Source organism: Hevea brasiliensis, chromosome 14 (assembly GCF_030052815.1).
Source record: "Hevea brasiliensis isolate MT/VB/25A 57/8 chromosome 14, ASM3005281v1, whole genome shotgun sequence".
Taxonomy (NCBI): domain Eukaryota; kingdom Viridiplantae; phylum Streptophyta; class Magnoliopsida; order Malpighiales; family Euphorbiaceae; genus Hevea; species Hevea brasiliensis.
Window position 1 is genome coordinate 83380658 of NC_079506.1, and position 15677 is coordinate 83396334.

At 31.5% G+C, this 15677-nt stretch overlaps 2 protein-coding genes and 1 long non-coding RNA gene across 5 annotated transcripts; 2 read left to right on the forward strand and 1 right to left on the reverse strand.

The window, feature by feature from the left end:
• Nucleotides 1–450: 450 nt before the first annotated feature.
• Nucleotides 451–5532, forward strand: LOC110636612 (ras-related protein RABE1c). 3 transcript variants are annotated; one of them, XM_021786394.2, is made up of 9 exons: nucleotides 451–599; nucleotides 667–809; nucleotides 3063–3135; nucleotides 3599–3699; nucleotides 4190–4255; nucleotides 4527–4624; nucleotides 4774–4836; nucleotides 4922–5014; nucleotides 5182–5532. In XM_021786394.2, exons 2-9 carry the CDS (start codon nucleotides 737–739, stop codon nucleotides 5263–5265), a joined length of 651 nt encoding a protein of 216 aa, XP_021642086.1. In that variant the 5' UTR covers nucleotides 451–599; nucleotides 667–736; the 3' UTR covers nucleotides 5266–5532. The 3 variants fall into 3 exon arrangements, with proteins under 3 accessions (XP_021642086.1, XP_021642087.1, XP_021642085.1); XM_021786395.2 differs by having other exon boundaries at nucleotides 461–599; nucleotides 692–809; XM_021786393.2 differs by having other exon boundaries at nucleotides 587–809.
• A 2846-nt stretch (nucleotides 5533–8378) lies between these two features.
• Nucleotides 8379–9506, forward strand: LOC110636595 (uncharacterized). The gene is made up of 2 exons (XR_002491371.2): nucleotides 8379–8788; nucleotides 9253–9506. It is a non-coding gene; the product is annotated as an uncharacterized LOC110636595 (long non-coding RNA).
• Nucleotides 9507–11069: 1563 nt separating this feature from the next.
• LOC110636589 (40S ribosomal protein S15a-1-like) lies at nucleotides 11070–14000 on the reverse strand. The gene is made up of 4 exons (XM_058133550.1): nucleotides 13905–14000; nucleotides 11944–12081; nucleotides 11681–11841; nucleotides 11070–11369 (listed from the first exon to the last, which is right to left on the reverse strand). The coding sequence occupies exons 2-4, from the start codon at nucleotides 12074–12076 to the stop codon at nucleotides 11271–11273; spliced, it is 393 nt and encodes a 130-aa protein (XP_057989533.1). The 5' UTR covers nucleotides 12077–12081; nucleotides 13905–14000; the 3' UTR covers nucleotides 11070–11270.
• Between the last annotated feature and the right edge of the window lie 1677 nt (nucleotides 14001–15677).

The window sequence follows — 15677 nt, forward strand, 5'->3', positions numbered from 1 at the left end:
TTAAAAATTTTATTTAATTCTCGATCATTAATAGCAGTAAAGGAGAGTAGATTACATTAAGGGAATATTTATTGTTGGTTTAAGGTTTAATTACACTTATGTAATTATTGCAAAGTTAATTTAATTTATTTTTATTTTTTTATTTAATTTAATGTAAAAATTTAAATTTAAATTTAATTTAACTTAAAAATAAAAAAAAATTAAACTTATTAATTTTTGAGTTTAAATTAAGAAATTTAGTTTTAAAATTAAGAAATTAAATTGAGTTTAAATTAAAATTTTTAATTTAAATTAAATAAAAAAATTAAAAATAAATTAAATTAAACTTAGAAGTTAAATTTGCATTTTATCGTTTCCGTTAAGGGAATAACTTCTGCCAATCATTTACAAATTTAGGTACATAAAAAAATCTGAAATCTAATCATTTACAAAGAGAGCGTATCAGGTGTACCCAAGTTTAAGTTACGAAAAATCAAGAATCACTCCAATTGGCGGATACGAATGCAAACGGAGCCACGTAATACACGCGCGGAGAGACAAGAGTGTCGCAAACTCGTTGGACACAGTCTCTGCATCTCTCTCTCTTGCTAACCTAAAGGGTACTCTCTCTCTCTTCTTCCTTCTCTAATTTTGATCTTATATAGGTCTCTCTTTCTCTGTGTGTAGAAATCTGTAGTTTTTGTTTGTGCAGAGAGGGAATTTGATTTCTGGGTCGAATTGATTTGGGAGAGAAACGATGGCCGCACCACCAGCAAGGGCTCGTGCTGATTATGATTACTTGATTAAGCTTCTCTTGATTGGGGATAGCGGTTAGTGAGCTGCTCATTGCTCATCTCTCCCTCTTTTTGGTTTTGATTTATTTCTGAGGATAGGCCATTTGGGTTATTGATTTGGAATGTGATGTAGTTATTTTAGGGGTTTTTTTATGGTTTCAGCAAATGGGTACTTGTCAATTTTTGTTTTTTTGGCTTCTTAGATGCCACATTTTCGAGTTTGTCGCATATGGGCCGTTGTTTAGTTTGTGTGTGGGTATTAATGTTGTTTGAAATTGTCTTTTATTTAAAGATTTGTGCTTTGTGTTGCTTAATCCGGGCGGCTGTGCTTGGAAAATTCTTTTCTTTTTATTTTTTGTTGGATGCTATTTAAATGGAAAGAAATTTTTGTTTCCTTGTGAGTTGTACAGAGATATGGATTATCAGTTTCATTGCATAACTAAATTGATAAAAGATTTGTTTGTGCTTCTGTAAGTTACATCTATAAAATTTTTGCGGCAATGCGCAATGCACTGGTCCATTTCTAATGTCTTAATTTGATTCTGCAGCATCAGAGAAACTTTATGAAGGCTCCATTATTTATTTGCATGTCAATGATGTTTTTCACTTTTCATGTACATTTGTCTAAGTGATGGTATTATCTGGAGGCTTTTTAATATGTAGCCCTTTCCAATTTTCCTGTCATGCAACAGCTTATCGATGTATGAATAACAATGTCCTTTATTATTTGTTTCAATGTTGTTTTTCACTTTTCACTATGGCATAATCTGGTGTTACACCTTTCCAATTTTCTGTCACGCAACAGCTTCTCGATCTATGTAAAAAATCTGATCATCTTGTGCTTGAGTTTCTTCAGTATTTTCTTTTTTAATAGGCCGTGTATTTTGAACAGAGTAATGCTTTTTTGTATGATATGAATCAGGTTGACTGACCAATCATTTGGCCAAGCGTTATTTATTTGTTATTTTTCTTACTTGTGTTCTTAATACAGGCATGCTTCCTGACATTGCCTAATATATTCACACCACAAAACTGAAGCTCATCTTTTTTTAGTTTAGGGAAGTGATATTCTATTCTGTGTATTGCTGTTCAATCGGGATAAGATGCTTGCATTAATTTGAAACAAGCAATGCCTGTGTGCTCCCTTATTAATCAGGCCATTGGGTTTCTGCAATTTCTACCTTGGAAATTTTCTTGCCCTATAAGATCAGAGATGAACATGAACTGTTAATGATTTATTGCTAGGTTGAATATCAGGGTGCTTGAGCTTTCTTGGCAAATTGCATTTTTTTCATGCAGTCTGGTCTCAGCAAATTTATATTCAGCCTTATGATTTGGCACAGTCAATTGGGTTAGAGTGTGAGTTTTTGATGCAGAACAAAATGTCCAAGCTGGATTGTGTACTTTATTATGCTGAGCTGAGCAAACTAGAATATTTTGATTTTCACTCAGCCTACTATGTCAGGCAAAAGAAGAAGAACTGTGCTGGATAAGTTAGTGGGATGATTGAGTGTGGCCTGGGAAATTGCATTTTATTCAGTCTTGGCATTGTTAATTTAGTAGGGTTTGACGATTAACGAAATAGAAAATGATCCAAGATGAATGGCTTTTTAGGTGGTTGAGCTGAGCTTGGCAAGTAGAATTGTGTTTTATCTTGGCGCAGCCAATTATGTTGGTTTTTGGGTGAAGAACAGAAGAAGAAAGACTGTTCTCTGGTTTAAGTTTGGCTTATAAAGGAAGCAAAGAAGCAACTAGCTTGCTAGCTATGCTGAGTTTTGAGGCATCTGCTGTTGCTGGGTTCACTGATGTCAGATTTTAGTTGCATCTAGGGAAAATTAGTGGATATAGGTTTAGAAGATTGAAAACATGTTGGACAGCGGAGTTACAAAGTCTCCATGCTGTAGTTTAAGACGAAAATAGAAGAAAATTGGTTTCCATCTTTGTACTTGTTTTGGAGGACTTCAAAAGCTTTGGATAGATGGCAGGGTAATCCATTTGTTCTTTTGTTTGGATTGTAAAGTCATGCCATGTGAGCATACTAGATACCCCATGTGTTTTTCTCTCTCTAAATCACATAAACAAAATTTTGTAATCATCTTTATGTTGCCCATGGTCTCATCTCTAGCTAATCTGATTGCCCATCCATCTCTTTTCTTTGAAGTTTAGATGAATGTGTGAAGCCAGAATGCTGATCAAATTTGGTACTCCCATCATTGTGGGCTGATTTGCTTGCTAGCTCTTGGTTATTCCTGTGCAACTATTGACATTCTTGTTCTTTTAACTTTGCAGGTGTCGGGAAGAGTTGTCTGCTACTGCGCTTCTCTGACGGTTCCTTCACAACCAGTTTCATTACCACAATTGGGTTTATATCTTTGAGAACTCTGTTATCTTTGTTTTGCGAGACTATTTTCATCATTTTCTTACTTGAATATTGAGAAGTAGGCTAATGATATACCAGGACATGAACATTGAGAAGTAAGGTAATGATATTTAGCAGGACTTGAATAATGAGAAGTAGGCTAATGATATTTAGCAGTAGGTTCTGCTCATGTGATTTATAGGTCAAAATTTATGTGGTGGTTGAATTGGAATTTGCCATTTAGTTTCATTGCCTGTGACCTTTTAGGTGCTGTTGAAAGTTTTTGTGCAATGCAAACGAAGTTAAATTCTGATAGTAGAAAATCTTTCAACTATGCCTACTATTCTACATAATCTCTTCTGAGGAGGGCCTGGAATATGGCTTTTCACATATGTTTTATAAGCTTCATTTAAATTATTCTTTATTATTATTTTTTAAATCCTACTTCTGATACTTCTTTGAACAGTATTGACTTTAAAATTAGAACAATCGAGCTTGATGGTAAACGTATTAAATTGCAAATCTGGGATACAGCAGGTCAGGAGCGTTTTCGAACTATCACAACAGGTTTGTGTTTGGGCGTTACCTGTTTGGTTTTTGTTTTCAAAATTTGTGGGTCGTTCTCTAGATAATGCCCTTCTTATTTGCATTTTAAAGTCTTTCATATCATTCATCACCATTTTATATGTTTGAGCCTGGAGACTGCAGTGTAACCTCACCTAACTTTTGAGCCTACTAAATGTGAATAAGAATGAAATATGATATCTTTGAAACCCTGAAGGCAAAAAAACTTAAAGGGAAAAGAGAGAAAAATAAAAGCTCTTGAGTGAAAATGTGAGGAATCTCATATATTTTGGATGATTTCATCATGTTGATAAGATGGTTACTTTCTAGATATTTGTGTGAACTACCATATATAATGAGGAATAGGTTTAAAGTTAATATGCTTATTTTTGTTTGTTTAACTGCTTTTAATGCTGTTTGTATAGCAAATTGTGTTTTTCATTATTTTTAGATAGTACTGGAATTTGCTCATGTACTTTATGTTCTTCTACAGCGTATTACCGTGGAGCCATGGGGATTTTGCTGGTGTATGATGTCACTGATGAATCATCTTTTAACAGTAAATTCACCTTTTGTGTTTTGCACAATAAGAGTTTTGTTGAATATGCTACTATTAATGTTTCTATTTCATCACATCTAGTGATTTGCATTTTTCCTTTATTTTGTTTAGTAATCACTAAAAATTCTTATTCTCTGTTATGTTGGGATGATTGATGAATGATAAAAAATCTTTGATAAATTGGAGATTCTTCACATCATGTAACTTTTTCTTTTATATTTGTGCATTCATCTCTTGAATGCTTATGGATCTCATTTCCCTTCATGGTCAGATATCAGGAACTGGATTCGCAATATTGAGCAACATGCTTCTGACAATGTCAACAAAATACTGGTGGGAAACAAGGCAGACATGGATGAAAGTAAAAGGGTAGGTAACCTAGTGGATATACTTGTTTCCTCACCTGGTAGATTAGACCATGAATTTATCAATTCCTCTCTCTCCATATGTGTGCGTGTGTGTGCGCGTTATGTTGTGCCATCCACTGATCAGGAAGGTAGTCTCTGTTGTTTCCTTAGGCTGTGCCTACATCCAAGGGTCAAGCACTTGCTGATGAGTATGGTATCAAATTCTTCGAAACTGTAAGTATTAATTATATGCTGCCACAATTGAACTTTCAGAACTTCTTCTGTGTTTCTGTTTATATAAGAAATTCATGTTTTGCAGAGTGCAAAAACAAATTTGAATGTGGAGGAGGTTTTCTTTTCAATTGCAAGGGATATCAAGAAAAGGCTTGCAGAAACTGATTCCAAGGCTGAGGTACTTCTTTTGTATTCTTATTTTGCAGAATGCTACTGCGACCTTTTACTAAAATATCCCATGTTCTTTCTTTCCTTCTTGTTTTTTTTTTTTTTACACTGCCTTTTCTTGAATTATGTTTATTTCTTTTCAAATGATGATTTCTCCATTTTTCTTGGTGGTACCAGCCTCAAACAATCAAGATTAACCAACCAGACCAAGCAGCCAGTGGAGGCCAAGCAGCTCAAAAGTCTGCTTGTTGTGGTTCATAAAGTGGAATCCAAGCAACAGACTGAGGGGGAAGGTTATGCCAGTGACATCCATTGGAGTCAAATTAATTCTGATGAAATTGTGCTACTTGTGCCCTTGTTATTTTTCCCATTTACCAAGCTTAGTGTGTTTAAGGCAGTATTTTATTTGCTTAATATTTGGAATTTACTATAACACCCTTTTCCCTTCCTTTTCCTTTCGGGGCTTAAACTCATTGCCTAGTCTTTGATGTAGATAGATAATTGTTATTTAGCTCATTTCTTCTGATATATGATGTCTACTGTTGTTTTTGCTCTCTCTCTCTCTCTCTCTCTCTCTCTCTCTCTCATTTCTTCTGATATATGACACTTCACAAAAAAAAAAAAAAAAAAAAAAAAATATATATATATATATATATATATATATATATATAATAATGTAATAATATATTATTTTTAAATTAATAACAATGAGTTAAATTATAATAATAATAAATAAATAATAAAATTCATTATTATTAATTTAAAATAATATTTTAATTAATTATTTTTAAAGACATCATTTAATATTTTCTAAAATAATTATTTAAGAAAAAATAAAATATATAAAGTTTGTAAATTCTTTTGTGAAAGAAAGTAGCTTTCACATTAAAAGAGAAATGGAAGATTGAATGCAAAGCCCATTTCGAAAGAAGTTGAGATTGGAGAGTTGTGGGCTTTCTTCGTTTAAAGCCCATAATGAGCTCGACCAACTCCTCCAATCAACTTCTGCGCTTAAAAAAGAAAAAGTTCTTCTAATGATTGTACTTATAATACTGATTATTAATTAAGGAGTAATTAAATTATTTTATTAGTCTTTTCAATCAAATTTTATGTTTTCTAATTGATTTTTTTAATAATTTTCATATTTAAGAATTTAATAGTTGAAAAAAATTTAATTCTTTTAATTTAAAAAATTATTTTAAAATAAATAAAAATAAGCTAAAAGTAATATGATATGTGAATTCTTGTAATTGATATTTTTCTTTTTTTTTTTTAGAATTTAGAATTTTATAAAAGTGAAATTTAATTGATTCTTTTTTGTTAATTTTTATATTTAAAATGAAAGAATTTATTTTTTAAAATTTTAAAAATAGAAACTAAATTTTTATAAGAATTCGATTCAATTAATTTTTTTTATTGATTCTCACCATTAGAAACTTAATAGTTGAAAAAATTTAATTTTTTTAATTTAAAAAAATTAATTTTAAAAATAAAAATATGCTAAAAATAATATGATTATGTGAGAATTCAACTAATTTTTCTAAATTTTTGTTTATAATTTAGAATTTTACAAGACATAATTCAATTATTTTTTTTATCCGTTCTCATATTTGGAAAGAAAAAAAAATTTTAACTTAAAAAGAATTATTTTAAAAAATAGAAACTAAATTTTTGCAAGAATTCAATTTAATTGAATATTTTTTTTTGTCAATTCTCATGTTTGGAAAGCTAACAGTCGAAAGAATTCACTTCTTTTAATTTAAAAAAATATAGTCTAAAACAAATAAAAATATGCTAAAGGTAATATAATTATGTGAGAATCCATTTGAATTCTTTTCTTGTAACTGATTTTTTCTAATTTCTTGTCTAGAATTTAAAATTTTACAAGAATATAATTCAATTGATTTCTTTTATTTTTTTTTTATAAATTTTCATATTTGAAATGAAAGAATCCAATTTTTTTATTTAAATTTTTTTAACTTAAAAAAAATATTTTAAAAAATAAAAATTAAATTTTTACGAGAATTCAATTCAATTAATTTTTTTTGTCAATTCTCATGTTTAGAACTTATGATATAGTTCTGATAGATGAGACGCGAAATGGAGTTAATAGAAAGCTAGAGTTTTGGAGAAAAACTCTAGAGTCAAAGAGTTTTAAGTTAAGTAGAACGAAGACAGAATACATGTATTACAAGTTCAGTGAAGGCCGAACTGGTGATAGGAAGGGAGTTAGTTTGGATGGAGTGGTATTGCCCCAAAATAATCACTTTAAATATATCGGCTCAATCCTTCAAGTAGATGGGGGATGTGAGGAGGATGTTAGTTATAGGATTAAAGTCGGATGATTGAAGTGGAGAAGTGACATAGGAGTTTTATATGATCGCAAGATTCCCAATAAATTGAAAGGAAAATTTAACCGTACAGCCATACGACCGGCCATGTTATATGGTAGTGAGTGTTGGGCACTGAAGGAGTCGTATGTGTATAAGATAAGAGTTACGAAGATGAGAATGTTAAGGTGGATGAGTGTTCATACTAGATTAGATAAAGTCTGTAATGAGAATATTAGAGAAAAGGTAGGAGTGGTGTCAATTGAGGATAAGTTGAAAGAAGGGAGATTAAGATGGTTTAGTCATGTGAAGCGTAGACATACGTAGGCTCCAGTTAGATAAATAAAGCACATTAGGTTAGGGGATAAAAAGAAAAAAAGGGGTAGACCTAAACTGACTTGGAGGAAAGTAATACAATATGACCTAGAAGCATTACACATTTCTGAGAATTTAACCCAAAATCGTTTAGAATGGAGAAAGAGAATTCATATAGCCGACCCCAAATTCTTGGGATAAAAGCTTAGTTGAGTTGAGTAGAGTCTCATGTTTAGAACTTAATAGTAGAAAGAATTCAATTTTTTTAACTTAAAAAAAATTCATTTTAAAATAAATAAAAATATACTAATAATATAATTATGCAAGAATTAATTTAAATTCTTTTCTTATAACTAATTTTTTATAATTTCACGTTTAGAATTTAAAATTTTACAAGAATATAATTTAATTGGTTTTTTTTTATTGATTCTCATACTTAAAATGAAAAATTTTATTTTTTTTTAATTTAAAAAGTAAAAATTAAACATGATTATATGAGAATTCAATTGAATTTTATTTTTCTTACAAATGATTTATTCTCTCCACAAACAAAAATATGAGTTGGGAATCAAATAAATGAAAACCAAGTGTATATGTCAATTGTGAAGCATGAAACTGAGTAGGGCCAATCACATGATAGCTAAAAAAGCATCAGACGAACATAAAGGCAAAAAGCAATTATTCACAAGCTACGCAGGACGAGTATATCCAATTCGTGATGCTGAGGAACACAAAGAAATGAGCAGAGAACACGAAGCACTACTACACATAGCTAGAATATCTTAGGTAGATTCCATCTATATTGCCTTTAATGTCGTTTTGAATAATTATTAACAAGAAAAGCAAAAAGTGAAAGCAAATAACAAATGCAAAATAAAAGTTGTGCTTCTTCAAAGCATATGCTTAGAAGATCCTCTCCTCGACATCATTATTCCTCCTCCGAAAAACCCACATAAAACGCCATGTTTTCACCCTTCAAGCCCTTGGAGGGATATGGGGTTGGAATATATATATATATAGGTATATCCTCTCTGTAACATAGTTTTCTATCCCCCCCATTTGGTCTGATCGGTCCGACGTTGTTCCCCGGCCACCGGCAAAGGCGGGGAGGATGAGGAAAATGAAGAGAAGGGTTAGTTGTATGTGGAAGTAAGGTCATGATGGTTTTAAAACCATTAGGGCAACTATGATCCTTTGGCAGTGTATCAGTATGAATTATATTGCTTTACACAGTTCATGTTACCATGATAATGGGGAATATATGTTTTATATGTGATCTTTAAATTTGACTTTGTTATGCTACTGGTATTAGCTCTTTTCTTGTTTGTTTGTTGATGAAGAACACGACAGATGATTTTCTTGGCTTCATTATCATGGATCTTGATTTTGTTTCCTATTCAATGTCTTTTGCTTAACTATGTTATGAATGTGAATCTCCTATCATTTCTTGAGAGTATTTTCTAGTATTTCTTGGGAATTACTATAAGATTAGGGGATCTAGCCAGTGAAATCTCAGCTCGTGTTCAATAGGTATATTTCTTTTTTAATTCTTCGCTTAAACTAATAAGATAAAATAATAGAGAATGTTTTCTATCTCTTATAGTTTTCTATCCCTCCCATTTGGTCTGATCGGTCCGACGTTGTTCCCTGGCCACCGGCAAAGGAGGGAGGATGAGGAAAATGAAGAGAAGGGTTAGTTGTATGTGGAAGTAAGGTCATGATGGTTTTAAAACCATTAGGGCAACTATGATCCTTTGGCAATGTATCAGTATGAATAATATTGCTTTATGCAGTTCATGTTACCATGATAATGGGGAATATATGTTTTATATGTGATCTTTAAATTTGATTTTGTTATACTACTGGTATCAGCTCTTTTCTTGTTTGTTTGTTGATGAAGAACACGACAGATGATTTTCTTGGCTTCATCATCATGGATCTTGATTTTGTTTCTTATTCAATGTCGTTTCCTTAACTATTTTATGAATGTGAATCTCCTATCATTTCTTGAGAGCATTTTCTCGTATTTCTTGGGAATTACTATAAGATTAGGGAATCTGGCTAGTGAAATCTCAGCTCACGTTCAATGGGTATATTTCTTTTTTTATTCTTTGCTTAAAACTAATAAGATAAAATAATGGAGAATGTTTTCTATCTCTCAACTCTAAGCTACCAATACAATATCTCTAAGGCTTGCGTCATTCTTGTAATGCCCATTTTGGGCCATAAAAGATGCAAAATTTCGACTGATCTGATTGGTGCTTTAACAAAGTGCAAACTTATTAGGACAACATAGAATGAATTGATCGCTTGGCATAAAAAATATATTTTTGTGCACTGAAACCGTATTTCATTGACAGTGAATTGCCTCTTGGTTTGAATTGTAATTCGTCTGTTGATTTCACTTCTGAATTTTCTTCGAGGCTGCAAAATGGAACCAGGTGCTAACAGATGCACCTGAAAAGTATGTTATGATGAAATTCCTCTTATATATATATATATATATATATATATATATATATATATATATATATATATATATATATATATATATATTTATATATATTTTTTTTTTTTTTTCAAATTCTGCATGAATGCTGTATCATCCAAGGGAGCTTCTAATTGCAGCATGGAAGAGAGAATGGTGTATAAATTACCCCTCTGCAGCTTCCAAAGATAAATTTGCTTGTTCTCAGTTCTGACCAACCGCAGAAGTTGCATATTCCAATTAAAAGATGGTAATCCAAAAAGTTGTTTTTTCCATGCGCAAGAATCTCCTGCAATCTTTGAGAAGGAATCACAAAATAGTCCGCTACAAATTAAAAGTTCCACAATCCTAAAATGAGGCTTCTTAGCTCTTGTTTACACAGCATAGTTCCCATTCATGCACGTCATCTTGTTTTTGTTTCTATCCAACAAGGTGGCTCAACACATGATATGATACACATAACAACAGTGACTTTGCACAAAAAGTAAAGAACATACTATTATCAGCAGTCATAAAAATTGACTTGGAAAGCATTTTTGCTTCTACTCAAGGAAACAGTACTTCCATCGGACTGATAATTGAACCAAGCAAGATGGTAATTGAACTGAAAATCTGTAGTGTGCTTACTTACATTAGACTGGTTGCCAACAAATGATAAATTGGTCAACTTGTAATCTCAAATTGAAAACACATTATGTGTCTGCACTGATTGTTATTGGAGAAAAGGCATAGCCATTCTATTGATTAATCCATGAAATGCAATATTCATCTCCAAAATCTGAAATTGGAATTTGAACATACTCTTCTATCACCAGTAAAAAAAAAATAAAACCAAAAACCTGTTTCCCATTAAGGAAAACGACACACAATATCATAGAATGGAGAAATGGCTGACAGCAATACCACATCAAGCCCAGTAAACACCACTTCAATAACCAAGTAATCAATGCTGCTGCTTTTAAATAAAATGTGAGCTACAAAAAAAATCAATCTTTAACTCATGCAATCAAGCACATACACTAGCCCTTTGGAAAGGGTAAATCTAATCCTATAGTAAAGAAGTTCAAAGGCACAACCAAAATCACCTCATATGCGGAATAAGTCATTCAAAAAAGAAAAGGAAAAAGCTCAGCCTAGTAAAAGAATCCAAGCACTTTGCCACCAACATTCTTTCTTCTAGCCTCTTCGTGGTCCATAATGCCAGCAGAAGTCGTCAACACAATATAACCAAACTGCAAGTTTAAAATCATTTAAGATGTCAAGAACAGAAGCCATAGATATTTAATCAAGTACTTGACATAACTAATGCATATGAACTTGTGTGCAAAAAAGATTTTGCATATCATGATATGATTGAAGTTGGTATGAAAATTATTTAAGCAGGAATGACTTTACTTGCTTGTGTACACAGTAACTAACTTGTTCTAGAGATTCTATTTGTGAGCGCACCATAGCTTGACATTCATTGCAAAGGAAAATTATATCATATATATATAACTGCATGCATGTATGTAACCCCTAATTTTGAGGATTTTGTGCTGACCTGTCTTGAAGGGAGCAACCTTGCAGTCCATCCCTCAATCTCCTTGACACCAATATCAAATCGAGGGCTGATAACTCCACACTTGTTCAACCTTCCATTCAATTCAACCACAATTTTACCAGCCCTGTGATCGTCAACATATTCAAACTCACCAATGTAACCTATGTACCAGAACCAAAGAGAAAATGATTATAAATCAGAGTAGGTTTAAGAATTTTCAAGGAAAAGTGATGAGAAAGAATACAAGTGAAATGAAATGATACCGTGCTTCTGCATCACCAGTAGAAATTTGATGATCACTTTTGAGGAAGGCCTTATCATGACCTGGCGCTTCCCGCGCTTTTCAGCATTGTACATGCTCTTCAAAGCATCATTCAAAACACTAACCCTCACCATTGTTGCTGAAACACAATTTTTTGAGAATTAAGACAAAGATATATGGTTAATTATCTTCAAAAAGAAAGTTAGCTAGAGAGACCAGGAAAATTATACATCCCCCCAAAAAAAGTAATTTACACATATTGCAATTTTATATTTTATTCATGATGACAAAGATAAACTTTGAAGCATTTATGAAAGAAATTAAGGCAATCTGGAACCTCAGCAACCATTAATTCCATCTCCAACACCATAATTATTGTTTGAAAGTATCTTGCACTAGAATAAAATCAAGCAAGGTTAATTTTGTGTAAGATCAGAAGGATAAAGAAAAAAAAAAAGCAAGGATAGTAATGAACGAAGAATAATGTGTTGGTTGGACAGTCAAAATCATCAGCTACACAGCTAGGAAATGTCAATAATGACATAATATCTTAGCCCTCTTGTATATAACATCAACTACTGATATTGAGCTCTCTCAAAAATAAAAAAAGGAATATGGAACAGAATCACACAGAGAGAGAGAGCAAGAAGGGTTAAAAAAAAAAAAAAAAAAACTAATATCAGGTTGAAAGAAGGCTAAAAAAATATGATGTCACAAAGTAACAAAGTTTAACTTTTTCATGAAAATGAAGATCATGTTAGAAGCTAAACCAAAAGGCCAAAAGGAAGTGCTCATGGATCAGGTATGTTCTATGTATCATCCCTAGGTAACTTTCTTGCAATACTAGAGAAAGAAAACATTCTGATCTAAGAGCACTTTCAAAAAAATAAAGCTCCACATTTAATTTAATATGTTTGAATACAAGAGATCATAATGGGACAAGTACCAATTGCAAGACTGCGAAATTGTCACTAGTAGAGATTGTAAGAATGGGAAACTTTCACTAACACAGATTGCAAGAATGTGGAATTTCCCAGTGGATTTGACATCAATATCATGCAGAAGGTTCACCAGACAGGTAATGATTTGATAAATTTATGTACTTCACCCCTGTTTGGATCATGGTTTGCCATGGTTTCATAATACATGGTATGGTTTCTCTAATTGTTTGGGAAATTGTTCTTTAAAAAGGGTGATTTTGGGTTGTAAAATGATGGTTTTACATGAGATGATTTAAAGATTTCGTAAACCTTCTGTATCCCCTCATCTTTGCTAAAGAGCATTTTAGTAATTTTTATATTTATTCTACCATACTATACCATCTAACCAAAGATCATCATCACTAAAAGGTATTTTAATAATCTTAATATTTATTTTATCATTCCATACTATCTAACCAAACAAGAAAAAGTTATTAATCCATTCTATACCGTACCAAACCAGTAAAAACCATATTTTCATACATTAATGAACCATACCATACAATACAATACCATTCAATATATTAATAAAGTACATTAATAAATCACGCTGCACTTAATCGAAACAAATGTTAGAAATTTGGTTCTGGACTTTGACTACTCTAAGTTACTTATCATTATAGCAAGTGCTGTGGCAGGAGATGTTTCACTAAGATTCATTTTTCCATTTTAAATTAAATTTAGATATTTGTCTTGGAAACTGCTCTTAGATCAGTGTGTTCTAATATTCCAAACTATATCAACAAAGAAACAAATTTGTCAATGCCCTTTTGCCATGTAATATCTAGTTGATCACAATCACAAATACCTAAGAGACTAAAAGAAATATACCATACAGTTCTATTCAGTTATCATAAATCATATCAGATAATAACCCAAGAGAATTTTCAAGTCAAGCCCTAAGGGCACCAACAAAATTTGCGAAACTTTCCTTTTGTTTTCTTTTCGTAGAAATCAAACAGAAAATATGGAAGATACATACCACAGGAAAAGCAGAAAAGGATCCTCAGAGGGGCCTCAAAGCAAGTAAAAACAGAGAGCTAGGGTTTTGAGAGGAACTCAAGGACCGGAAACCCTAGTATATATACGGTTAGGAGCAAGCTGGATTTACTAAATTACCCTTATCCTAGGGTTTGTTTGAAGCCATGGGCTTGGGCTTAATATCAGCCCGGGATAATCTCTATGTCTTCTGAAGCCCAGTTTATTTATTTACTTATTTATTAATTTCCATAATGAAAAAATTTTAAAATTAAATTTCAGTCTATAAACACATACAATAGAAAAAAAACCCACAAGTATTTTGAGATAAAATTTGGTATTTTTCACAATTGGCTATATTATTTACATTAGAATTATTGATTTTTCATATATAATAATAAATATGTAATAATAAATAACATCAAACTAATTTAAAATTTCATCAATTTAAAGACATTTTATATTATGTTTGATAAATCAAAATGTAATATAATTAAATCTTTTATTGAATTTAATAAAAAAGTTAATTAAATTATATTTCAGTGTATCAAACATAATAATTAATTTTATTCAATTTGAAAATTTTATTTTCTTGTTCATATTTCCATCACCAAATTTTTACGATTTAGTGTATAAATCTTGATTTTTAATCCACTTCTAATAATTTGAATTAACATCATCATCAACAAAAAAGGTTTGGTAAATGAGAAAAATAGTCATTTGATTTTTTTTTTATATATTTAAATCCAGCATATATCATCTTGACTCAATATTTTTATAAATAAGTGTTCATTATTTATTAAATATATGGGTTTCACGTGATTATGTTTTGAGTCCATGATGAACTCAATCTAGGCAAAAAATTTTCTAAATTCAAATTAACTTATAAGCACCATGAATTGATTTTTATGATTTAAGCCAAACATCTTCTAATCATAATCGCCCTCATTTATTATTTAAACATTTTAGCACAAGACATGTCGCTTATTCACACTTTAAGTCTAATAATATTTGTGTATGAGAGTGTGTAGGAATGGCGATGGGGCGGGTCGGGGGCAAGGATTGGTCGTCCCGTCCCCGTCCCATAGGAGTTTGGGGTCGGGGTGGGGCAGATCGGGTTCCTGTGGGAAATTTTTTGTTTTCAATTTAATTTATTAATATATAATATAAATTTATTTATTAAAAAATAAAAATATAATATATAAATATATAAAAATAAATTATTTTTTATAAAAAAATAATAATATATTACTGTACATGGCTGATTATGGGGTTTCGGAGATGGGAGAAGATCTTTCCGTTACTGCTCCACACAAATCAAAGTAGGTAAAAATTAATCGGGTATGGAGTTGTCGGATCGGGTTTCGAAAACTTTTAACATCCCTGAGAGTGTGTTAGAGATATAAAATTATTTTTGAAGTTCTTACCTACAAACATGATGTTTAACCTTTTCTTTTTTAAGTTAAATGGTGGATCGATTGTTTAATCCTTGATTTCTTTCCTAAGACAAACATTTTTTTTTTTGTTAAAAATTTGATATTAAATATATATTAATTATGTTTGATAAGGAGGACACATCACTGGGGTAGGACACTGTAACTTCTTCAGCAACAGGCTATACAACTTCGCAGGAAAAGGTGATGCTGACCCTTCTCTGAACTCAACCTATGCTTCTTTCTTGAAAACAAAATGCAGAAGCCCAGCAGATAACACAACAATAGTTCCAATGGAACCCTCGACCCCCCTTATCTTTCGACAATAATTACTACAAAATCCT